At 41.5% G+C, this 26618-nt stretch overlaps 2 protein-coding genes and 1 long non-coding RNA gene across 7 annotated transcripts in view; 2 read left to right on the top strand and 1 right to left on the bottom strand.

Annotated features, from left to right (window-relative positions):
* The window catches only part of ankrd29 (ankyrin repeat domain 29), a 32806-nt gene extending 25978 nt beyond the window's left edge, over nucleotides 1-6828 (top strand). For 4 of the 5 annotated variants that reach the window (XM_062980441.1, XM_062980440.1, XM_008108634.3 and 1 more), the window contains one exon: nucleotides 816-6828. In XM_062980441.1, coding sequence (XP_062836511.1) covers nucleotides 816-899 — 84 coding nt within the window. In that variant the 3' untranslated portion in view covers nucleotides 900-6828. The remainder of the gene's footprint in view (nucleotides 1-815) is intronic. The other variant, XR_010006013.1, reaches the window with a different exon arrangement.
* A 3834-nt stretch (nucleotides 6829-10662) lies between these two features.
* LOC134298896 (uncharacterized) lies at nucleotides 10663-15987 on the bottom strand. The gene is made up of 2 exons (XR_010006014.1): nucleotides 15756-15987; nucleotides 10663-10886 (listed from the first exon to the last, which is right to left on the bottom strand). It is a non-coding gene; the product is annotated as an uncharacterized LOC134298896 (long non-coding RNA).
* A 92-nt stretch (nucleotides 15988-16079) lies between these two features.
* npc1 (NPC intracellular cholesterol transporter 1) overlaps nucleotides 16080-26618 on the top strand; it is a 54958-nt gene continuing 44419 nt past the window's right edge. The window contains exon 1 of the mRNA XM_062980443.1: nucleotides 16080-16236. Within this exon, the coding sequence (XP_062836513.1) occupies nucleotides 16165-16236 (72 nt within the window). The 5' untranslated portion in view covers nucleotides 16080-16164. The remainder of the gene's footprint in view (nucleotides 16237-26618) is intronic.

The raw sequence follows: 26618 nt of genomic DNA on the forward strand, positions 1-26618 counted from the left end.
AGTCTTGTAGCAGTCAAAAATTGCAAACATTTGTTTTTCTAAACATTAAATTGCAATTCCCTTCAAAACATACTGGAACGTTTGTCGACATAGTAGCCTAAAAGCAATATTTATTTCTATAGAGTTTCAGATAAGTAACAACAAAATACAGATAAAATACAGAATTATACTTAAAACATAGAAAAATACATTAGTTAAAAATAAATATTTTGATGCTGCCTTTGAGGACAAAAATCTTTCACAGATTTTGCAGATAGCATTATAAAGGAAAGCAAAATAAAAGTGTAAAACCAAAACATTAGCTATTGAAACTCCCATTTCGGTGCAATCAGATGCATAAAAATTGAGAGATTTGTGACAGAACTGTAACTAATAATAATTACAGTTATTTCAATGGATAACAGATATTCTTTTCTTTATGACATGCCAAGGAGTTTACCAGTTTAGGGAAAACAAAAATCTCCCAAGACAACATTCTTGTAAAAATGCCCCATTTTTTGAAGGGGTCTCAACTTTAGCATTTCTACTTGTCACCTGGGGACAATTATGTACAAATCAATAGATTAAATGTTCATGCAACCCAGTCCTGTGTGTTTTATATATTTTGTTAGCATTACTTGATACTTTCAGTATATATATTCAGCGATTATAGTAAACAATATTATTTTGGATGTACTGCAGAGTTCACTCTTCAGTAACACCAACACAGTCTACAGTTAGGGATGCAGGTGGTTCCTTTGAATGATATTTCTTGGTCTCTAGGTGTGTAAAATCCGTTCTCTCTGGTTTTCCCACCCATTTGTTTCTTGTTGCAGAAAAATGAGCTGCCTTCGGACCTCACGAAAAATGAGCGCATCCTGCGACTCCTGCAACCCAGGGAAAAGGACAGAAAAAGCTAGTACTCACTGCATCTCAGGAGAGAACTGGAAGCTCCGGCCCATACTAGCTCCCAAGCAAGTCTAGTATTTTTTTCTGCAGAAAATGGCAATGTTTTGCTGAGACTCAAGCATGTCCTGGCTCCTTCTCTTTGAATGAGACCAGGATTCCTCACGAAGTGGCACTGCTAAGGTCTTCCACTACTAAGTTCACCGGGTTTTTGTTGCTGGCTTTGGGACAGGGAAGATTGGATCCCCTATTATAGCTTTCCTGAGTAATAGCCCTTACTGTACCAGAGAAGTCTCCCTCTTTGCAGTAATCTTTGCATAAATCTCCTGGTGTATCTGAAAAACCGTAGAGGTCTTTCTCCAGTGGCATTTTGGCTATTCCGAGCTCTAACCTTGTTTATAAAATATTATAGTGATTAGGCTTGGTTTGGTGTGAATTCTTCTTGTGCCATACAGATGGCAGCTTGATCTCCCATAATGCTTTAAGGCTCTTTGTAGTAATTACTCTGGCTGCCTTGTTTTGCTCATTAGTATCATGAAGGATTGCATTCAGTTACTTGTAGCACTTCCTTGTAGAGACACTGGCAAAAAGGGATACATCATTAAAAAGAGGACAAAAGTAGACATAAAACTTTGCATATGCAGATTTAGAAACAATTACCTGAATTCCCAATTAAAAATAATATCTATCTCACTGTAAGGGGGAAAGTGTGGAACCGAGGTGACCTGTGTGCCTACTCACTCTGTTGTCCAGGTGCTAAATCTTGATGGGCAACTTTAAGGCCCAAATGCTGCCTTTTCATCGTTCTTGATCATCACACAGGGAGCGAAACTGGACAACCCTTCGAATAGGGGGTAGCTTTCAAAAAAATTACACTCTTTTATAAAGTAGAATGTATGGCCACCCTTCTTGCTAAGCCACACTATTTTACAGTACAGTATAGTCATATTTTATTATGTAGCAACTAGAATTCATTTTATTGTGAAATCTTCTTTGTAATTGACATTCTTATTTCTTTTGGTAATCTCAGGTAACATACTTATTACATAATTGTGTTTTCCCACACTCCGCATGTTTGTTAATTCAAGTTATGGTATTTCACAATTATTCAGGGCAGTTTGGATTAAGGAAAAAATCATCCTGTATGATTTAGCCCTTTCTGTTTTGAGTGCAATACAAACATATCCTGGACTACAGAGGACTACTGGATCTTTTCTGAACAAGCACAAGTCATAGGCCAATGAGCTTTACAAGCAGAAAAGGCAAATGGTAATCACAATCAAATTTCAGACAAATTTAAGAGCATTTACTTTAATTCAAGGACTGAGTTCAGCTAAATAGGCAAACACATACATTTCACATACCCAGTATTTTCCTTATTTAAAATTACGGGTTGCATATCCCCTATCCAAAAAGCTTAGGGATAGAAGTATTCCATATTTCGGATTTTGGAATACTTGTATTTGCATAGGCGTACATAATGAGATGTCATAGAGATAGACCCAAGCCTAAATGCAAAATTCATTTATGCTTCATATATAGCTGGTATACAGTCTGCTTTTTTTAATACATAAATTGCAAAATATTTTGTGCATGAAGCAACATTTGTGTACATTGAATCATCAGAAAGCAAAGATACCATCATTATTTCACCCATCCATGTGGACAATTTTGGATTTTAGTGTTGTTTGGATTTCAAAATACTGGATAAGCGATGCTTGATCTGTACTACAAGCTTGCAAAATCTGTATTGTTCTTAAAATTTATTGGATGTTTAGAGAAAAAAATACTACCGGTGTTACAGAATAGTGCTAAAGGAATGGGTGCTAAATTCAATTGCCAGTCCCAACTAGAACAGACGAATAGAATACTTAGAATTCGTAGAAGTATTGACTTACCACTAGTCGATTCATTGTATCTATCTCTAGACCAGGCCTACACTACCTGTGGCCCTCCAGTTGTTTGGGCCTCCAATTCCCAGAAGCTCTAGCCAACTTGTGCAAAGGCCAGGAATTCTGAAAGTTTAAGTCCAAAGCACCTGGAGGACCACAGCTTGTGCAGGTCTGCCCTTGGATTTAAGGATTTGTGGGTGCCAGTTGAAGTGGCTACTGACGATTGCTCAGTAAAGGAAATGGTTAAGAAGATCCAATCTTTGATCCAGTTTTCTGTTTCCTTTCCAACAGGAACAAATCAAATGCTGCTTGGAAGCCTACAAGCAGGATTGGAAGGGAATAGTGATTTTCTACTGCTGCTCTCCAGCGACTGGTATTAAGAGACAAACCAGTTTTCAAAAGTGACTTCTTTGAAGGGTCCATGTTGGCCTGAGCAACAAGCCTGGTAACTAGAAAGTTACGTTTCCACGGTTTGTGGCAAACTACCCCAGTTCAGCAAGATTTCGTTTAGCTGTAATAGTGAATAACCAGATAACCTTAGCGTTTCTCTGATTGGCTTTTTAAGAACATCTTTGCCAGTGGACATGTCATGCCAGTTTCTGGAGAGCAGCAATAGATAGATTTTTTTGCCATTGTGTAAAGAAATGTTTCCTTGTATCTATTGCCCAACAGTTTCAATTTGTGACCTTGAGTTACAGTGTTTTTTTTTTTGTTTTTTTTTTTAAACCAAAACAACAGATAACAGATTTTCCTCCTCAAAGATGCTTGGTCATTTGGGTCAGCTTCATCGCTTCCAACTCTGTGAATATTCTTTCGGTCCTGAGATGACCCGAACAGGACACAATTCCCTTATGTTCCTATATTCACATGTATACCTTATTAGTTATATGTATTATTCACCACAAGGGTGGAGTCATATTTTTTATTTGACATAAAAGTCATGCTAGCCATTTTTTAAAGTATTGGGTTTTTTGTCATTGTGCACATCATTTCTTTACCCAGAAGGTAAAATGCCTTTTTTGTAGTCTGCCAGCTCAACATACAGTGGAATGATTACACTCTTATTTTAGCGAATAATTCAAAATCATGTTATTTTTGTTCAGGAGTATGGTTTATTTTGAAGGACACTTGATTTTAAGGATTATAGCTCTTCGGACTTAGAAAAGCAAGGGCCTCATATATGCAAGTAAAGGAGGAAGTGAACAGGGCTTTCATGAACTTCCGACACAGAAGCACTTTCGCTAATATGCTGATGATTTTTTTATGTGAAAAAGGTATGCTTGAGCACTTTGCTTCCCAGTTAGCATGAGATTAAAGATGAAACAAAATGGGTTATTAATGCTGTGATAAATATATTCATTTAGTGAGGGAAGGAATTATGCCTGAATGTTTTAGGCAGACTGGCATATAATTTTAAAATATACTGTATGTGAAATCATAAAACATTTTGTCTTCATTAAATCTACTGTCTTATGTACAAGCTGAGTGAATTCTGAGGTACCCTTTTTTTCCTAAAATAAAAAATTGGACTACAATTGCAAATTTAGCTTGCAAATTTTTCCTAAGATGTTGGATAAGATATTCATTTGCATTGGTAGGGAAGGAAATTTTATAGCTTTCAGATTATCTTCAGATAGGGCTGGAAAAAGCTCTTTATCTGAAACCCTGTGAAAATTAATTGACTGAGTATAAAGACAATATTGGGCAGCATCTATTGTTTCTGCCTACTAGAGTTGAATCAGTGGAATGCACATGTAACTTATCAAGTTAACACTGATTCAGTAGATCTACTGTGGCTGGAATTCACAATTGGATTTAGACCCCTTTGAACAAATGACTTGGAGAGTATTCTCGACAAACCAAGATAATATATTTCTTTGATTAATAGGAGTCCAGTGATGGAATATGAAGTGATAGCAAACTGGCTTAACTTCAATATAAATATGTAATTGTATGTGCATTATCTCATGGTTCCTTTACAGGTAAGCCTGCATCATGATTCATGTCTAAATTAATAGTACTCTGGGATTCCTCTTCCAATATTTTTCTTAATAAAGCATAGAGTTAAATTTTGCTGCCGTGTACAATAGATGGGAAATCTTATCATTTATTTATTTATTTATACCCTGCCTTTCTCCCTGTGCAGACTCAAGGCAGCTAACACTCCACACTAGGCAAGCTTAAAAGGTGCAATACGAAAGTTAAAAAGCAATTAAATAATAGCAGTGTGGTAAAAACAAAATTAAAATACAGTAGATATACTAAAATGGCATTTAAAATTCATATTCCCCCAAATTCCACCCACAGCACCTCCTGAATTAAAAAAGATATCTATGACTAGATATCTGTGGCAGAAAAATCAGTCTCAACAACCACAGTACAACTATTATAACTTTTTCCAACAAGAATATATGTGGTTGTTGTATGTCTTTCGGGCTGTGTGGCCATGTTCCAGAAGTATTCTCTCCCGACGTTTCGCCCACATCTATGGCAGGCATCCTCAGAGGTTGTGAGGTATGGATACCTCACAACCTCTGAGGATGCCTGCCATTGATGTGGGCGAAACGTCGGGAGAGAATACTTCTGGAACATGGCCACACAGTCCGAAAGACATACAACAACCCTGTGATTCCAGTCATGAAAGCCTTCGACAACACAAGAATAGATGTGTTTATATTTTTAAAAGGTATGTATGAAAGTATTCATTCAAGTACCTAGATCTCCCAAATTGACACGTCTGTATTTCATACTGATAAAGCATTGCTTTAATTTCAGAATGGTACAGTATTGTTTTTGTTCAAAGTTTAACAAAATAATCTGATGCCACAGAAAGTTTTGGAGTAAGACCCAGAAGCATTACATTCTAATCCAAAATCTGGCATGAATGAATTTAAAACACTTATAAAAAGATAAATGTCAAACTAAAAATGAGGAATAGTTTCTTTCTACTTCAAATTACACAAAATTATTTTTAGCCAATATCAAATGAATTTGGATCACATATACTTTTTCAAATTCCGCACTTTCATCTCCTTACAGTGGTTTAAGGTGTAAGCTGCTTCCACACTGGTCCTTTTTTGTTCTATGTTGTCACTGTTCTTCCACTTTTCAAAGTGAACATACCATTTAAGTATCATGATGTTTTAAAATACTATTACATATTCATTTAAGTGCTATTTCACTTTAATATCTATTTTTAAAAGGCTACAACATATTCACACAAAATAAAATAGAATGGGAAAAACTCAGAAGACTGACGGGAAAGCCTCTACAATCCAGTATTGCCAAATTAGACAGGTATTTTGAAACCTAGTTTTCAAATTGCAGTACCCAACTTGTTCAGTCAAACTTCGTTATGTAAATGTTTTAATTATATATATATATATATATATATATATATATATATATATATATGTCATCAGAAAAAGTATTCTTGCACTTTTGAAAGCATGAGTAAACATTCATGAAATGCACTGCTAACATGCTGAAGTGCAGATACCTGGGAATTATTTGATCTGCCTGCCCATCTCACTAAGGAACTTCAGAAGATACTATCGTATCATTTTGTCCCTACTCTCCCAGGGAGATTTCTACAGTTTTGAAAACAGATAGAAAAATTCATGGGGAAAATGCAAAGAAAAAAACAAATCTGATAACAATAATGAGTGAAGAAACAGTGGTTCAGATTTCAATGCCTACTGTGGAAGCTGCACAGAAACAGGACTTTTTTCTTTTAAAACTATACCAGTGGAGAGGTTCAGATAATTGTAAATCCCTTCGATTGAACCCTATTTGTATTGTAATGTTAGAACCGACTCTGTTTATAGCAACTTAACCAAAGATTACACAGATGTAACAGTTTCAGTGGTACATGTGCATCATAAGACGAAACTGAGTTCCTCTCCCTAGCAGCATCTCTGTCTTTGCTTGGAAAGGATTTGTAGTTTGTCTTTTTAAAGAATTCTACAGGACTGTGGTCATTAAACTATGTACACTTTTGTTCTTTCAGTTCAGGTTGCTATTCCATGTTATCATTAAAATGAAAATATTACAGGCTTTGCCTTTGTTTCTTGGTTTTCAGAAATATATCTTGTATGTAGAAAATGAGGATTATGCCCACTTTTATTTTCATAACAGGTACCTCTCTGTTCTTAACATTCATTCTAAACATTTCTACACCACAGAAGAATACTATCCCTGATTAGAATTGTACTTCTGGATTTAATTATGAGAAAGTCAGTATCTCATTAAAGAGATACTAACTTTCCTGCAATCTTCCTTGGGATCCTGGGTCAGACATCATATGACTGATTGGTGCTATAAACAGCAGTCTAAGGCATTTTCTAATTAGTGCATAAGCTGCTCAGAGATGCTCTAATCTGCTCCTACAGGAAGGAAGCCACCAAACCTACTTCTGGGTGGACCTATCTACAACTGCCCACTTGTTATTTCAGCATCTCAATACACTTCTCTATAAATAAACTTACAGTTTGGACTTGCTTTTTCAAACAATAAGCTATGAAATTTACTTGAAAGCACACAGAATAAAGCCGTTTTCTGTCCTGATTTTTTCTCTTGTGGATTATATAACATACAAAAAAAGGGAATTGTGTGTGCGTGTGCGTATATGAATAAGAAACAATGAGAGAAACAAATTGTACCTGCGTTTTCAAATGTAATCATGGGGGATTTGGCTGCATTATCCTTTGAAGTTCATCACTTAAGTCAGTGCTATCTGGGGTGGTGACTCCTGAATGGGTGTCGTTCCTTGAACAAATGAGAGCAATTCATGGGCAATTTTTTGTGACTAAAAAAAGCACTTGTGACAGAAATATGAAGTTTGTCACATTGAGGTGGAAAAACCTGCCAGTTATCTCACAAAGCCCTGGCTTAAGCCTGAATTTCAACCAATTCTGGGGCCACAACTAAAATAGAAGTTTCAGTGAAAAATAACAATTAGCTTCTGAAAATCCTTATCATCCAATGTGACAGATAGTCTCCAGCATTATAGTAATCTTTAATTATTACTTTTAGAATCCAAGACCTTTACTACAGCACCCAAGGTTCAATTCCCTAGGTATTATCATATTGAGGAAGGGCAAGCATTTTTCTGCTGCTCTGGGGACTAGAACACACCTAGTCTCCAGAACCACCCAAAGCCAAGGACGTAGTCCTGATCCTAAACCAGTGCCTGTCATCAGTAATGGACTTGATGAGGACTAAGAAGCTGAAATTAAATCCAGAGAAGACAGAGGTACTCCTGCTCAGTCAGAAGGAAGATCAGGGTATAGGGTTACAACCTGTGTTGAATGGGATTTCACTCCCCCTGAAGACACAGGTTTGCAGCTTCTGCATTCATTGTTGACCCTGCAGGTTCCAGAGGTGTGTGTGTGTGGGGGGGGGGGGGGGAGGATCGCCTTTACACAATTAAAACTTGTGTGCCAGGTAGTCCATACCATAGTTACATCCCATTTGGAGTACTGCAATGCTCTCTGTGTAGGGCTGCATTTGAAGATAGTTCAAAAGCTTCAACTGTTTCAGAGATTGGCACTAACGAGTGCAGTATAGGGAGAGAACCATGCCCATGTTGCGGCAGCTCCACTGGCTGCTGGTCTGCTTCTGGGCTAAATACAAAGTGCTGGTCATTACCTATAGAGCCCTAAATGGTTCAGGCCCAGACTATCTGATAAACAGTATCTCCCTATTTAAACCACCTCAGGCACTGCAGTCAGCGGAGGAGACCCTGCTCTCAGTCCCACCCCCATCTCAAGAGCAGTTGGTGGGGATGAGAGAGGGGACCTTCATGATCATTCCCCCCCACACACACACACACACCCCTCTGGAACTCCCTCCACAAAAAAAATGCCCCCGTACTCTCCTTTTAAAAAACTCTTAAAACTCATCTATGTACTTTAGCTTATGGAGAAGAGGAGGACTAGAACACCTTAAGATAAAACCTCACCTGGATGCTGGCAACCCACCCTGGCTCTGCAGGCTGCTTTAAATTATTTTATAACTTTATGCATTTTAATTGTTTAGATTTTATTATAATATAAATGTGTCTATTACGTTTTATATAATTATTTTTCCTTATTTTTGGCTAGTTATAATTTTTTACTGAAGTTTTATATATTGTCACGATTGTTTCATTATTATGGCATTGGATGTTTGTAACTTTTGTTTGGAAACTGCCCCAAGTTCCCTGGGGGAGATAGGGTTATAAATCATAATTATTATTACTACTACTACTACTGTTATGGAAAAGAGATTCCACCTAAACAATACAAAGAACTTCCAGTCAGTATGAGCTGTTCTGCAATGGAGACGCGGCCTTAAGAATGTGGTGGAGTCTCCTCTGGAGGTTTTTAAACAAGCTGAATGGCCACCTGTCAAGGGTGCTTTGATTATGTTATCTTGCCTGTCTGGGGGCTGGACTGGATGACCCTTGTGGTCTCTTGCAGATCTGTGAGTCTATGAAAACAGGAGCCATTACCCCTGCTCTACATGCTTTCCTTCTTGGCTGTAAATATTGATAGATTTCACATTGCGCATACCTTGGCAGCTGTGCTGGTAATATAGCACATGCCACAGTTGGGATCTCAAAGACCATCTGTGTAACACTTCTGCTTAAAGAATTAAACTGAGTTTCTTAGTCTATCTCCCTATGTAAATTGTGGCATGTAGAAAATGATTTTGGCCTGTTCGCTGAACAGCATTATCAGCAATTACATATATTTCCTCACTAAAGAACACAAAAGTATTTTTCAAATACTTTTTTATCTAATCAAGACAAATATATAAAAATTCACTAAAGATAATGCAATGAGATTGTGGAAAGACCGCTCAAAATTCTGACTCAGATGTCCCATGCTTGGCAGAGTAAGACAAAGAAAAACACAGGCGAGAAAACCACAATTATTAATTGTTACATACCTGTTATTTTAGTACTGTAATAAAGTTGCTTGAAATAGTGAAGAATTATTTTAAAATGCAAAGTTTAAAATGTAAATGTTAATCTGTCTTATTTTCTCTTGCTACATCTCTTACTTAATGTACCAAAGCTCTTGGAACAGAGAAAGCTGCAATTCTATTGTATTTCTTCAATGCACTCCCCCTCAAATAAACATCTATAAAATGGGGTTCACCTTAGAATTATAGGGGTTTTTTTTTACAACGGATGGTATCTTGGAATGGATGGCACCTTAGAGCTGAATACACTATGTCTGTAAAAAATAGAGACAATAGTACTATTATTCATCAAGATTTTTTTTTTACTTCTGAACCCCAGTGCTGATTAAGCTCATCAACATGTAAATGTTGCAAGTAACAGAGACATGAATGTAGCACCACTTCTTCAATCTGGCAGCCACCCCAACCAATGCCATCCTGATTGAAAATGACAGGATTTTAAGTTTAATACATTGGTAAGTTGGGTGTATATATTCAGGTTCCACAGCCATCTCATGATCAGAGTTAAAACATTGCTGTTTCTATAAAACTATTCCACTTGGCTGCACAATTCAACAATAAGAATTATGCTAAAAGGTTCCTATCTACAGCTGTGTATGCCCAGGTATATCCTTTGACAGTACTATTATTGAGGCTCCTTATGTATATGCAAATATTTCAAAATCCAAAACACCTCATCCCAAGCATGTTAAATAAGGGATAATTGCGCAGTTGGAAAATTTTCAATTCATTTAAGATGCGGTTTGATGGATACTTTGGACTGCCAAAAAGACAAATAAATGGGTCCCAGAGTAAATCAGAGCTCTCCCCGGAAACCAAGATAACTGAACTGAGACTGCTGTACTTTTGATATTTCATGAGAAGACATGAGTCACTAGAACGGACAATAATGCTTGACAATATGGAAAACAGCGAGAAAAGGAGGAAGAATTTATTCCAGATGAATAGATTCAGACAAGGAAGCCACGGCCATACATTTTCAGCAATTGAGCAAGGCTGCTGATGATGACTGGGTGACTTGGAAGTCTCATTCATTGAGCCGTCATAATTCAAAGTCGACTTGATGGTAGCGAAGAACAAACATTAGATGAGGCTTACTTCATAGTGTGCTTAAGGTTGTGTCTATCCCACCATTTCTACCTGCAAAGGAGATTTTTAAATTATGACTCCCAGACTGGAACTTCTTTCATATTAAGTGCACTGTTTAGCCCTCCAAAGGTAAAGACTTTTTTCCCATTTCATACATGCTGTTAAGTCTTTCAGTATATTGGCGAGCAGTGTTTTATCCGAGCTAAATAATAATGTATATAAAATTAAACTAGGGATTTTTTAAATGCTTTTGCATGCTGTTGCTATCCACATGGGAACCAAAAGTTTAGAAGGATCCTAGTATGAACCATGAAGCAAAGGGCAAAAACTTGTTCCATTTATTATTTTATTCACAAGAGCAAAGCCCTCATTGTGGTTTGTCATTTGTAAGATTCATGCAAGTAATCTAAACATCTGAATATTAGTCATATCCCTTCGGCTCATGGTATATTCTATGTAGGTTCCTTTATCTCACAATAGTGAAAATCTATTTAAATAATTTGGCTACAATATATATGGAGTGTTCTGTAACAAAAATTTTGCTTTGCTATCAAGTTTAATTGGATGGACCTTGGATTTCTTTATAGCCTTTACATTTTAAAGCAGGATGACTCTATTCATGAACTGAATCATGATAACCTTTCTAAAAATAAATATTTTTACCAGCCAACGGTCCCAAAAGGTCGGTTGCGAAACATTTTGAATGGCATTTGTGCTGACTGACACACAGGCACTCCTGCTTAGTCATTTGGTTACTACTGAGTCAGATAACAAGCAAGTTAATACATAGATGATTCTGTCAGCCAATAGTAATAATGTCAATACTAGTTAACTACTTTATGTTAGTAGCACACACATTTCATATCTATGTAAACAACATACTGGACAAAATTCTCCCATGCTGCATCTCCATGGGTTCCACACTCTTAAAGGGCCAAAATGTCCTATAACCATAGTGTATATAATGGAGCCAGTAAAAAGTATAATAAAGAAGAAAAATGACAACATTCTGCACTTTTATCTGGGAGTAAGACCTCTAGAATCTGTTGGTTTACTTATCCCCCCTCCCCAAATGTGTGCAACAAAGTTGTTGATCTAGTGGTAAAAATTATCAGCATTATTAAAGGTATTACACATTGGCAAATAATGCTTTTTAGATCATCTAACGGCGTCACAATAGAAGGGGCTGATAGCTTTGTCAGTTGTACTTCAGATTGCAATGAATAGTTCAGAACAGGTTTGCAGCCACAATCTCGACACTATCCTATGAAGATTAGATGAAAGCTACACAAAGGTCATCATATAATTTTTAACACAAAACAATGGGAGTCCCGCAGACAAAAATTTACAGAACAAGGGGGCCTGCAAACCAAAGGCACGTTAGGAAGAAAAACATCCAGACATCTCAAGAAATGACACACTGGAAATAAATGGAAGTAGGCTGTTGTAGGACAAACATGCCCATTGTTGAAAGAATTGTGATACAATCCAAAACAGCAAGACACGCCACAATGCTGATCACTCAAGCACATCACATGCTTTTGTGAGCATGAACAAAAGCAACTGTAATATAATTGGCATGGAAATCTATAAAAAATTGGTTATTTTCAGGGAGCTGGATCTGAAACTTTCGAATGCCAGGATGGATTCAGTGTCTCCCTTCTGTTAAAAGGATCCCTGTGCCTTTTTCTAAGACCCCTCTACACTGTCATGTAACTGAATGATACAGTCAGTGCAGAGTCATATGATGCAATTTGATTGCAGATCAGAAATGTGTCTATGGCATTTCCAGTTGGCTGTTAGAAATTGTGGGAGTTGAAGTCCAAAACACCTGGAGGGCCAAAGTTTGCCCACGCCTGAGTTATTCAGTCTAACAACCAAAACCATTGCCTTGCATAATTATATCTGTATACCACAAGAGAAGATTCTACTCTAAAGGGGTTTTGGCTCTTCTCTGAAAGATCATTATTTTCTTAAAAAGTTATTGTCTCCAAAAGGTGTTTTTCCAAAAGGTTGTAAATGTCTTGTTGAAGGCTTTCATGGCCAGAATAACTGGGTTGCTGTGAGTTTTCCGGGCTGTATGGCCATGTTCCAGAAGCATTATCTCCTGACGTTTCACCTGCATCTAAGGCAGGCATCCTCAGAGGTTGTTGATGTCTGTTGGAAACTAGGCAAATGAGGTTTATATATCTGTGGAAGGTCCATGGTGGGAGAAAGAACTCTTGTCTGTTGGAGGCAAGTGTGAATGTTGCAACTGGCCACCTTGATTAGCAATGAATGGCCTTGCAACTTCAAAGCTTGGCTGCTTCCTGCCTGGAGGTATTCTTTGTTGGGAGATGTTAGCTGGCCCTAGTTGTTTCCTGTGTGGAATCCCCATTTTCTGAGTGTTGTTCTTTATTTACTGTCCTGATTTTAGAGTTTTTTAATACTTGTAGCCAGGTTTTGTTCATTTTCATGGTTTTCTCCTTTCTGTTGAAATTGTCCACATTTGTGGATTTCAATGGCTCTCAGTGTAGTCTGACATGGTGGTTATTAGAGTGGTCCAGCATTTCTGTGTTCTCAAATAATATGCTGTGCCCAGGTTGGTTCATCAAGTGCTCTGCTATGACTGACTTCTCTGGTTGAGTTAGACTGCAGTGCCTTGCATGTTCCTTTGTTTGTGCCTGGGCATCGTTGTGTTGATGGTCCCTCTGTAGACTTGTCCACAGCTGCAGGGTATATGATCAACTCCTGCAGAGGTGAGAGGATCCTTCTTGTCCTTTGTTGAACATAGCATTCGTTGGATTTTCTTAGTGGGTCTGTAGATAGATTGTAGGTTCTTCAACAGCTTGTCTATGCGGTCAGTGGTTCCCTTGATGTATGGTAAGAACACTTTTCCTCTGGGTGGATCTTTGTCTTTGCACTCATGGCTTGTTCTTGGCCTTGCAGCTCTTCTGATGTCTGTGGTGGAGTCGCCATTGACCTGTACAGCCCAGTTTAGGTGATTCAGTTCCCCTTGGAGAAGATGGGCTTCACAGATACTTTTTGCACGGTCTGCCAGGGCCTTAATTGTGCTTCTTTATTTTCCTTGGGTGATGGAGTTTTTATGTAGATAGATATCTATCTACGTGGAGGCAGTAACAGACTTTATATTTCTAGGCGCAAAGTTTACTGCAGATGCAGACTGCAGTCAGGAAATCAGAAGACATTTACTTTTTGGGAGGAGAGCAATGACCAAACTTAATAAAACAGTGAAGAGTAGAGACATCACACTGGCAAGGAAGATCCGCATAGTTAAAGCAATGGTATTCCCTGTAGTAACCTATGGATGCGAGAGCTGTTTTCTTCTTATGGGAATCCTTGTTTGGTGAGCTGGAATGCAACAGAATAGGCTTGCTGCTTGGAAGCCTGGGTACTTGCGTTCTAGGGGAATAGTTTTTTTGGGCTGCTAGAATTGCAATGAATAGCCTGGCTGCTTCAAAGCCTGGCTGCTTGCTACCTAAGGGAATTTTTGGTTGGTCAGCTTCAATTGTACAGAGAAGTATGGCTGCTTCAAAGCCTGGCTACTTTCTACCAAGGTGAATCCTTTGTTGGTCTGGTTGAATTGCACTGAATATCCTTGCAGCGCCAATGCCTAGCTGTGTTATCCCTAGGGGAATCCTTGTTTGGTGAGCTGGAGTAGCACCTTCAATCAAAGAGCCACTTTGAAGCCTGGGTACTTCCTTTGTAGAGGAATCCTTGTTTGGCCAGCTTAAATAGCACTGAATAGTCTTGCAGCTTAAAAGCCTGGCTGCTTTCTACATATGGGCATGGTGTTTTCTTTATTTTTTTGATGGTCACTCCTTGGAAAGAGGTTAAATTTGGTGTGATTTGGTCCAGTGGCTTTGCTGTTAACTCGGTCCTAATTATGCATATATATAGATAGATATATAGATGAGCCCCGGTGGCGAAGTGCGTTAAAGTGCTGCACTGCAGACCGAAAGGTCCCAGGTTCAAACCCCAGGAGCGGCGGGAGCGGCCGCTGTTAGCTCCAGCTCCTTCCAACCTAGCAGTTCGAAAACATGCCAATGTGAGTTGATCAATAGATACTGTTCTGGCGGGAAGGTAACGGCGCTCCATGCAGTCATGCCGGCCACATGACCTTGGAGGTGTCTACGGACAACGCTGGCTCTTCAGTTTAGAAATGGAGATAAGCACCACACCCCAGAGTCAGATATGACTGGACTTAACGTCAGGGGAAACCTTTACCTTAACCTTATAGATAGATACTTGGAGCCCGCAGTGGCGGAGGGGGTTAAAACCACTGAGCTGCTGAACTTGCTGACTGAAGGTTGGAGGTTCGAATCTGGGGAGCAGAGTGGTGGAGGCTCCTTTGGAGGCTTTTAAGCAGAGGCTGGATGGCCATCTGTCAGGGGTGCTTTGAATGCAATTTCCTGCTTCTTGGCAGGGAGTTGGACTGGATGGCCCATGAGGTCTCTTCCAACTCTATGATTATATGAGTGAGCTCCCGCTTTTAGCCCCAGCTTCTGCCAACCTATCAGTTCAAAAACATGCAAATGTGAGTAGATCAATAGGTACTGCTCTGGCGAGAAGGTAACAGCGCTCCATGCAGTCATGCCAGCTACATGACTTTGGAGGTGTCTACAGAGAAAGCCGGCTCTTTGGCTTAGAAACAGAATCATAGAACCATAGAATAGTAGAGTTGGAAGAGACTTCACGGGCCATCCAGTCCAACCCCCCGCTAAGAAGCAGGAAATCGCATTCAAAGCACCCCCGACAGAGGGCCATCCAGCCTCTGCTTAAAAGCCTCCAAAGAAGGAGCCTCCACCACAGAGATGAGCCACTAGACTTAATGTTAGGATAAAACTTTTACCTTATGCTTGGCATGGGGAGTTGGTTAACCAATTAAAATTCATGAGTAACCCTGTTGTTGTTTTTTACCTTTCGGGGGTGGTTTGAACCTCTAAACCACCCCCTTGCCTACAGCCTTGTCTCCACTGTAGAATTGATACGGTTTGGCACCACTTTGGACTGCCAGGGCTGACTGGGGAGAGGTGCGTTTTGCGAAAGCATTCCTTGTCAAACTCTAAATCCCGGATTTCCACAGCCTTGAGCCAGGGCGGGGAAATAGCGGGTGTCCAACTGCGCAGGCGGGTCTTATCTCCAAGGCGAGGCTCAAGGGCGGAGGAACCGGTTCCTGGAGCCGTCCTTGGCGCGCCTTTCGGGGAGGAGCCCCGCGAATCACCCCATAGGAAGAGGCCTTGCTCCGCCTCCTGGAGGCGGGCTCCGGCTCCTGCTTCATCGGCAGGCCTTTCCGGAAACTCCGGGGCTTGTCCTGACTCCCTCCGAGATGGCGAACCGGTCCCGCGGCCTGAGCCGCCTCGCTGCTGCCTGCTTCTTGGCGCTTCTTCTTCCCGGCCAGGTGAGTCCGCCGCCAGCCAGGGCTTAACCACAACGCTGTCTCAGCCTGACAGCTCCCTGGGATTCCCGGGCTGGGAAGGAGAAGCCTTGCTGCAAGTCCCAGCGTCGAGCCTGCAAAGCGCTCTGCTGTGGCCTTGCAGCGTTTGCAAAAAGGAACCAAAGCAGTTTGACACCGCTTCCCACTGCGGTGCAGTTTTCCCCCTGGGGAAAGAAACAAACAATAGGGTCGAGTTAAAAAACAAACGCAGAAATGTGCTTATTAGGACTATTTAGAGCAGGCATGGGCCAACTTGGGCCCTTCTTGCAGGTGTTTTGGATTTCAACTCCAACCATTCCTGGCCTCAGGCCCCTTCCTTTTCCCCCTCAGCCGCTTAAGCGGCTGAGGGGGAAAAGGAAAGGGCCTGAGGCCAGGAATGGTGGGAGTTGAAATCCAAAACACCTGCAAGAAGGGCCCAAGTTGGCCCATGCCTGATTCAGAAGGTGTATTGAACCATGGCAGTTAAAGTGGTGTCAGGAGGGTTGGACTAGATGGCCCATAAGGTCTCTTCCGTGTCAGGAGGGACTTGAGAAACTGCAAGTGGCTTCTCGTGTGAGAAGATTGGCCGTCTGCAAGGACGTTGTCCAGGGGATGCTTGGGAGTCTGATGTTTTACCATCCTTGTGAATGAATTTATGACGAATAACCAACAGACCTGGATCATGATTCGGAATGCGCCTCTGAATGTATATTTATATGGATGTTTTAATTAATGTTATTGTTTCCATTGCAATTGTTTTTTATATACAGTAGAGTCTCACTTATCCAACATTCTGGATTATCCAACACATTTTTGTAGTCAATGTTTTCAATATATCGTGATATTTTGGTGCCAAATTCATAAATACAGTAATTACTACACAGCATTACTGCGTATTGAACTACTTTTTCTGCCAAATTTGTTGTCTAACATGATGTTTTGGTGCTTCATTTGTAAAATCATAACCTAATTTGATGTTTAATAGGCTTTTCCTTAATGCCTCCTTATTATCCAACATATTCGCTTATCCAACATTCTGCCGGCCCGTTTATGTTGGATAAGTGAGACTCTACTGTATTTTCATGTCAGGAGCAACATGAGTCGCTTCTGGAGTGAGAGAATTGGCCGTCTGCAAGGACGTTGCCCAGGGGATGCCCAGATGTTTTGATGTTTTTACCATCCCTGTGGGAGGCTTCTCTCATGTCCCCACATGGAGCTGGAGCTGATAGAGGGAGCTCATCCGCGCTCTCCCTGGGTGGGATTCAAACCTGGCAGCCTACAGGTCAGCAACCCAACCTTCAAGTCACAAGGCTTTAATCCACTACACCATCGGGGGCTCCTATAATAATAATAATAATAATAATAATAATAATAATAATAATAGTGAGATGTTTCTCTCATGTCCCTGTATGGGGAGCTGGAGCTGACTGATGGGAGCTCACCCCGCTCCCCGGATTTGAATCTCCGACCTTTCAGTCAGCAGTCCTGCTGGCACAAAAGGGTTTGACCACTGCGCCACGAGAGACTCAATTCCAACTATGATTCTATGATACACCCAAGGCGACTTGTGATGGAGAGCTTTGTGGGAGGGTGGCGTTTCAGGGTGTGGGGTGAACAAACAGGGCTGGCAGGTAAGTGGCTGCAGGAGAGGAGAACATCCCCAAGAGTTACCCAACACTTTTCCAGGCTTGTGAGGTTGTGAGGTGTTGGGAATTATATATTTGTGGAATGTTCTTGGTGGGCGAAAGAACTCTTGTCTGCCTGAGGCAGGACAGTAAATCAAGACAGTAAATAAAGAAGAACAGAAGACAGAGGAATTCCAGACAAGAAACAACAAGGGCCAGTTAACACCTCCTAAGAAAGGATTCCCCCAGGGCAGGCTGTAAAGCCATTCAATGCTAATCAAGCTGGCCAATTGCAACATTTATTTATTTATTTATTTATTTACAGTATTTATATTCCGCCCTTCTCACCCCGAAGGGGACTCAGGACGGATCACATTATATACATATAGGGCAAACATTCAAGGCCCATATACACATAGAACCGAGACAGAGACAGACACAGAGGCAATTCAACCTTTTCCTGAGGGGATGTTGGATTCTGGCCACAGGGGGGAGCAGCTGCTTCATCATCCATTGTGACGGCACTTCCTCATCCCAACGTTGTAAATTAGTTAAATTTGCCTCCCCACTTTATAAGTGGTACCTTATTTCCTACTTGATAGATGCAACTATCTTTCGGGTTGCTAGGTCAGCAACGAGCAGGGACTATTTTTTATTTTTTAATTGATGGGTGCTCACCCCGCCACGGGCTGGCCTCGAACTCATGACCTCATGGTCAGTGACTTATTGCAGCAGGCTGCTCACCAGCCTGTGCCACTTTCACCTCAGGCAGAGTTCTTTATCCCACCTTGAACTGACATATAAACCCCATTTGCCTAGTTCCCAACATCTCACAACCTCTGAGGATGTCTACCATAGATGTGGGCAAAACGTCAGGAGAAATGCTTCTGGAGCATAGCCATACATCCCGGAAAACTCACAGCAACCCAGTGATTCCAGCCATTAAAGCCTTCCACGACACATTGAGGTGCAATCTTCTGAACAGGGGCCCAGACAGCAAAACTAACACCACACGGGTGTTAACCTTTCCCTATGCTACCCAAAGCTTTAAAATTCTATTTTTTGGTTGGTGTTACACCTCGAAAATGTACCTGTTCTGACTTAACAAACAAATTCAGCTTAAGAACAAACCTATAGAACCTATCTTGTTTATAACTTGGGGACTTATTTCCACCCAAGTGTTCTGCCTTTTGGGGTCACATGCGTTGATACACTGCCTACGCACTCTAGGACTTCCATCCTTTGTTTCTGTTTTGCTCTCAAAACCACAGACGGAACAGGTAAGGAGAACTTCTAGGGAACATTGGCTTTGGCTGTTTCCTCCCCAGCCTCTTGGTTGAGAAGAAGCGAACATCTGTGGCGCCTGAGAGAAATGAAAGTTTGTTCCCAGTTCCTTATTTGTGCAAAACTGCAAATTGGACTTCAGTCGTAAACTTGTGGAATGACTTAAAGCTGACTTTGGAGGTGTCTACGGACAACGCCAGCTCTTCAGCTTAGAGATGGAGATAAGCACCAACCGACAGTTGGAAACAACTAGACTTAATGTCAGGAGAAAACCTTTACTCTATACCTGAGGTCATGTAAAAATTTCCTAGGCAGAAAGGGGTTGCAAGTGGAAAAGGTTTACAAAGCTTTGTCATACATCATAATCATCAAGACAATCAAGACAAACAATATAGTCAGCCCTCCATATACATAGATTCTGTATTCTTGGCTTGGAAATATTTTTAAATGTTTCAGAAAGCAAATCTTTTTTGCCATTGTTTAGACAACATTTTACCATGCCATTGTGTATGAGAAATATCTGAGAATATTTCCAGTAATAAGCAGTGCTATATAAGCTGTATCCTAGGCTTGTTTCAATTGGACACATTTCTTGGGTGGAAAATCTTTTCTGTGCAAATCTTGCCAAGAAAACTCATGGACAGGTTTGCTTTTGGGCTGCCATAAATCTGAGGCGACTTGATGGTGCACAACAGCAGGAAATATGTGTGTGTGTTTATTAATATTGATATCAGTCCACAATGTTTGGAGCCCTCCGTGGCGCAGTGGGTTAAACCCTTGTGCTGGCAGGACTGATGACTTGAAGGTTGGGATGCTGACCTGAAGGTTGCCAGTTTGAATCCAATGCGGGGAAAGCGTGGACGAGCTCCCTCTATCAGCTCCAACTTTATACGGGGACGTGAGAGAAGCCTCTCCCAAGGATGGTAAAAACATCAAAACATCCGGGTGTTCCCTGGGTAACGTCCTTGCAGACGGCCAATTCTCTCACATCAGAAGTGACTTTCAGTTTCTCAAGTTGCTCTTGACACAAAAAAAGTGTGCAGTGTAGACGGTGTCAGTCTTCTGCCCCAAGGATCTTACGTTTTTGAGGATTGGGGGAAGTGGAAGCAGATGGTATGCAGAAAGCAATATGGGAACATTTACCCATAAGCTTTCCCAATTTTACCTGGCAATCCCATGTGTAACTACCCATGTTATTTTCCTTATACTTTCTGCTGCCAGAGCAGTGTATTCTTTGAGCATGGGACTCAACCATGGAAACCCACTGGGCAACTTTGGGGAAGTTACGTTCTTTCAGCCGCAGAGGAAGGCTGAAAACTCCAAGAAGAGTCACCATAACTTAGCAACAACTTGAAGCACATAGCAACAAGCTCTTGTTTCTTTAAATGGTTGCGTAGAAAACAACCATTGAAGGGATAACAACCATCTGGCAATCCTCCTTAGGCCCATGCCTAGTTGCAGTACCCAAGATAATATGGAAAATGTAGATTTTAAAAAGTGATTCAAGTGAAATAATTAGTGTTGTCGAAGGCTTTCATGGCCAGGATCACAGGGTTGTTTTATGTTTTCCGGGCTGTATGGCCATGTTCTAGAAGTATTCTCTCCTGGAGAGAATACTTCTAGAACATGGCCATACAGTCCGGAAAACATACAACAACCCTGAAATAATCAGTGTTATCGTGTAGTGCTAGGACAGCTAGGACAGTGCTTCTTGCCTTTAGACTCCCAGAAATTTTAGACTTTGATTCCCTCGCTGTTTGTTCAGTGCCTGATTCTGAGAATTGGAAGTCCTAAATAGAGAGAGAGAGATTGAGGAGGGCTGTTCCAGAAGATGAAGTCAAAATAATTCAGACAGGAAGGGCAAAATTGTGGCATAAGTATCTCACAAAGATTAGTTTAATTGCTGGTTCATGAAATAATATTGTAAATAATTCAGCCCAGCTGTTTGTTTCCACTTCACTTTTTATTTTTTAAGAAGTTGAATTGCTCATTGTTGAGCGATCTAATTTTCCATGTATGTGCATTGAGAAGATATCTTTCAGTGGTGAATCTAAAATAAAGGTCAAATTGCCTGAATCCCGCCACCTTGGCTGGTGATTCTGTCGATGCTCTGGTCGCCCTCTGGAACAAGGAGGTGACTAGGGCAATAGACACGATCGCTCCGGAACATCCCCTTTCGAGTACCCGAGCTAAACCATCTCCTTGGTTCACTGAGGAGCTGGCAGCGATGAAGCGAAAGAAGAGGGAACTAGAGGGTGTGTGGCGTTCGAAGCCGAGCGAGCCAAACCGAACACGGCTATGTCTCTATCTCAGGGCATATGCCGCGGCAATAGATGCTGCAAAGAATGTTTTCTTTGCAGCTAATATTGCGTCCGCAAAGAACCGTCCGGCGGAGCTGTTCCGAGTTGTCAGAGGTTTGTTATATCCCGCCCCCCAAGATGGGATCCCTGACAACTCGGCAGCCCGCTGTGAAGCATTTGCTCAGTTCTTTGCGGACAAAGTCGCTTTGATCCGTTCTAGCTTTGACACCATATTAACTGCAGTCTCCGAGGATGTAGCAAGAGCACCTGCTTGTCCCATTTTGATGGATTCGTTTCAATTGGCTCAGCCTGAGGACGTGGACAAGGTGCTTGGAGAGGTGAGGGCTACCACATGCATCCTAGACCCCTGCCCATCCTGGCTGGTGAGAGAAGCCAGAGGGGGATTGGCCGAGTGGGTGAAGGTGGTGGTGAATGCCTCCCTTCGGGAAGGCATATTTCCAGCGAGCCTTAAATTGGCTGTGATCAAACCGCTGTTGAAGAAGCCATCACTGGACCCCACTCAATTGGAGAACTATCGGCCTATTTCCAATCTCCCCTTTTTGGGCAAGGTCGTGGAACGTGTGGTGGCCGCACAACTCCAGGCATTCTTGGTAGATACCGATTATCTGGATCCGGCACAGTCTGGCTTCAGGCCGGGGCATGGTACCGAGACAGCCTTGGTCGCCTTAATCAATGATCTACGCCGGGAACTGGACAGGGGGAGTGTGTCCCTGCTAGTTCTGCTGGACCTCTCAGCGGCCTTCGATACCGTCGATCACGGTATCCTTCTGGGGCGCCTTGCCGGGATGGGTCTCGGAGGTACTGTTTTGCAGTGGCTCCGGTCCTTCCTGGAGGGGCGTTCCCAGATGGTGTCATTGGGGGACGCCTGCTCGGCCCCACAACCATTGACTTGTGGGGTCCCGCAGGGTTCAGTACTGTCCCCCATGTTGTTTAACATCTACATGAAGCCGCTGGGAGAGATCATCCGGAGTTTCGAGGTGAGGTGTCATCTGTACGCAGATGATGTCCAGCTCTGTCACTCCTTCCCACCTGTCACTAAGGAGGCTGTTCAGGTCCTGAACCGGTGTCTGGCCGCTGTGTCGGACTGGATGAGGGCGAACAAATTGAAACTTAATCCAGACAAGACAGAGGTCCTCCTGGTCAGTCGCAAGGCTGAACAGGGAATAGGGTTACAGCCTGTGCTGGACGGGGTCGCACTCCCCCTGAAGACGCAGGTTCGCAGTCTGGGGGTTCTCCTGGACTCATCGCTGAGCCTGGAACCCCAGGTCTCGGCGCTGGCCAGGGAAGCCTTCGCACAACTAAGACTTGTGCGCCAGCTGCGCCCGTTCCTTGGGAGGTCTGACTTGGCCACGGTGGTCCACGCTCTGGTTACATCCCGTTTGGACTACTGCAACGCTCTCTACGTGGGGTTGCCTCTGAAGACGGCCCGGAAGCTCCAACTAGTACAACGGGCGGCAGCCAGACTAATAACTGGGGCGGCTTACAGGGAGCGTACTACCCCCTTGTTAAGCCAGCTCCACTGGTTGCCGATATGCTACCGAGCCCAATTCAAAGTGCTGGTTTTGACCTATAAAGCCCTAAACGGTTCTGGCCCAATCTACTTGTCCGAACGTATCTCCTCCTATGAGCCAGGAAGATCCCTGAGGTCATCTGGAGAGGCCCTGCTCTCAGTCCCGCCTGCCTCACAGGCGCGGCTGGTGGGAACGAGGGACAGGGCCTTCTCAGTGGTGGCTCCCCGGCTATGGAACACCCTCCCCAGAGATATACGGCAAGCCCCAACCCTTTTGAGTTTTAGAAAAGCCTTAAAAACATGGCTTTGTGCCCAGGCTTTTAATGAATAAATGATAAAGACGACCCAGATTGTTATATGGATAAAGTTGGAGGATATTGGACGAACGGATTTTAAACACGTTTTATGTTTTATATTTTATACTGTATTTAATTGGTTGTATTTTTTATATGTTGTTGTTTTTAATGATGTATCGGCATCGAATTGTTGCCAATTGTACGCCGCCCTGAGTCCCTCCGGGTGAGAAGGGCGGGATAGAAATATTTGAAATAAAATAAATAAATAAATAGTGTTCCTGCTACAAACTAAGATTGAGAAGCTACCTAGGGCAGGTGAGCAGTGATACAAAGTTCAACAAAATAGTGAAAACCTATTTGTGAGTTTCTTGTTTTGCAAACACTGTAGTTCAGAGGAATAGAAGAAGGGACTTACCTGTTGTAAGCTGGACTGTGTTCTGACATTGTGCATGACTTTCTGTAAGTTGCACTCCAGTGTTTATTTCAGATGATATGAGAAACATGTGTCCAGCGTATAATAATATTTTTGGCTCTGTTCAGAAGCTTGGCAACATAGCATTTGGTAGTTCATAGGGCATAGATCTGATATCTGTATAAGGATGTTTTAGTTGAAGCTATTGTGGATATAATATATTTCATGTTTGTCCTAAATTTGGTATTTGATCAACCACTTAAGAAGGGCCTGTGTTGGATCAGACAAAAAGACTAGCATTATGTTTGTATAGTTGCTTGCCTATACACTTGCCTATATGTAGAATGCTTACAAGCAGGACATGAGTGCAATGGTCCCTTCTTTCTCACATTTCCCAGCAACTGATACACAAGGACATGTCCCATGTGTTACCGGATTTCGTGTATAGGCACCTGACTAGTAGCTAGCCATTAATGGCCCATACTTTAGGAATTTGTTTAATCATTTTTTGATGCTGTTCTTTATTCGCATCCATTACTTCTGTTAGTAAATTCTACTGTATACTATGTTTAACTGTATACTATGTGAAGAAGAGAGGTGTGGTGGTGCAACGGGTTTAACCGCTGAGTTGCTAAACTTGCTGACTACGGAATTGAGTGAGCTCCCATTGTTAGCCCCAGCTTCTGCCAACCTAGCAGTTTGAAAACATGCAAATGTAAGTAGATCAATAGGTACTGCTCCGGTGGGAAGGTAACTGCGCTCCATATAGTCATGCTGGTGCTCCATGACTTAGGAGGTGTCTACGGACAACACCGGCTTTTTGGCTTAGAAATTGAGATGAGCGCCAACCCCCAGAGTCGGACACGACTAGACTTAATCTTGAGAGGAAACCTTTACCTTAACTATGTGAAGAAGTGTTGCGTTTTATCTAACATTGGTCTCCTACCATTCTGTTTCAGTGGCTAAATCACTTTCTATTATTATGAAAGAGGGAAGGAAGCGTTTCTCTGTCTTTTCTCTACAAAGGCATACTTACAGACCTTTATCATTATTCCCCCCCCCCCCCCCAATATGTTATGCTAGTACTGGGCTCAAAACACACACACTTATATATGAGTACATAAGTTCACTGAGGTTCCCTTGTTTTTGTCACAGTGCTGGTGGATTCTATTTTAAAACTTTTTTCATATTTTCCAACTATCAGGTGCATATTGGCTCCTTACTTGCGACTTAATATTCCATATTTGACACTAGATGGATTTGTAGTTATAGTATTAAAAACACACACCATGGTATAAGGTGACATGGCATAATATTCATGCACAGAAGGTATCAGTCATGGAAGGCTGGTGGAGTTGCATTATGATTCATTGAGACAGCAAAAAAGCTTTAAAATATGAAATGCTTCTCACTGTTAGAGCCTGCCATGCCCTTTCAGTGATTCTCCTTTCTGTTCCCCTTTCCATTCCTTTTTTTCTGCAGAACACAGTGAGCATTTGTTGCCAATAAACATGTTCATTTTTTCCTTAGGTGGCTTTAAGTTTCCCCCACCTGTTCTTATGTCTCTTTTGCGTGTGACAGCACTCAGTTCTGAATTTCAAAATTGAGGAAATATGACATTCACTCCACTCTTATTTGCAGTCATGCACCTAGACTTTCCTGTCAAAAACATCCATAACAAGCAGGCAAGAAGCAGCAACTCATGCCAGTAACCATCACTTTTTCCCAGATGGCTCCTAGTTCTCTGGTAACCCCAGTACACTCATACTGAGAAACTAAGAGTGGATTCAAAGTCAGCGTCTGGAAGTTTTATTAGTGACTTCCATTTTGGGTGCTTTACTAGCTACAGTCCTGCAAATAACATAGTCAGTTGGGTGTCTTATTAATGGCAGTTGTTTTAAATAAAAACAAGAAAAGGTGGCATTCCTTAAAACCAAGTTCTCTTTTGAGTTCCAAAACCTAGCTTGACTTCAGAATATCCGAATTACCTTTATTGTGGCCATTGTAGTCTCCTAGAGAATTTGCCTCCATATTCCTGAGAGCTATATTGCTCAGGAATGAAAGGGTTATATGTGGAACAGTAGAGACTTGACACATACATTCCCAGGTTGGTATCCTAGCTGTAATCTCCTAAAAGAAGCAGCTGGTATAAAAATGCATCTCTCTCAACCTACCTATCTCAGACATAGCAGGAGGACATCCTATTGTTGAGATTGGAGCTAGCTTTAGAATGCATTTCCCTTTTGCCCTACCTTTCCATCTTCATGTCTAGTGATGTTTCCTGGACCACTTGTCAATTTCTGATCATTTCTGCCCCATCAATTTCAGTTCTAAGTATATTCCCCTCTGTAGAATATTGCTTGGTTTGTATGGGCAACAATAAAAGTGGGGCAACAAATCTGGAGACTATTGAGGCCCCTTCCACACAGCTGAATAAAATCCCAAATTATTTGCTTTGAACTGAAATATATGGCAGTGTGGACTCAGAAAACCCAGTTCAAAGCAGATATTGTGGGATTTTCTGCCTTGATATTCAGGGTTATATGGCTATGCGGAAGGGCCTAAGCTATGGGCATGAGTGTGGCTTGTACACCAGCATCAAAGCCTCTGAAAAGATGTAGACCAGTGGTTCTCAACCTGTGGGTCCCCAGATATTTTGGCCTTCAACTCCCAGAAATTTTAATACAGTAGAGTCTGACTTATCCAACATAAACTGACCGGCAGAAAGTTGGATAAGCAAATATGTTGGATAATAAGGAGGCATTAAGGAAAAGCCTATTAAACATCAAATTAGGTTATGATTTTACAAATTAAGCACCAAAACATCATGTTATACAACAAATTTGACAGAAAAAGTAGTTCAATACGCAGTAATGCTATGTAGTAATTACTGTATTTACGAATTGAGCACCAAAATAT

Source organism: Anolis carolinensis, chromosome 4 (genome assembly GCF_035594765.1).
Source record: "Anolis carolinensis isolate JA03-04 chromosome 4, rAnoCar3.1.pri, whole genome shotgun sequence".
Lineage (NCBI taxonomy): Eukaryota > Metazoa > Chordata > Lepidosauria > Squamata > Dactyloidae > Anolis > Anolis carolinensis.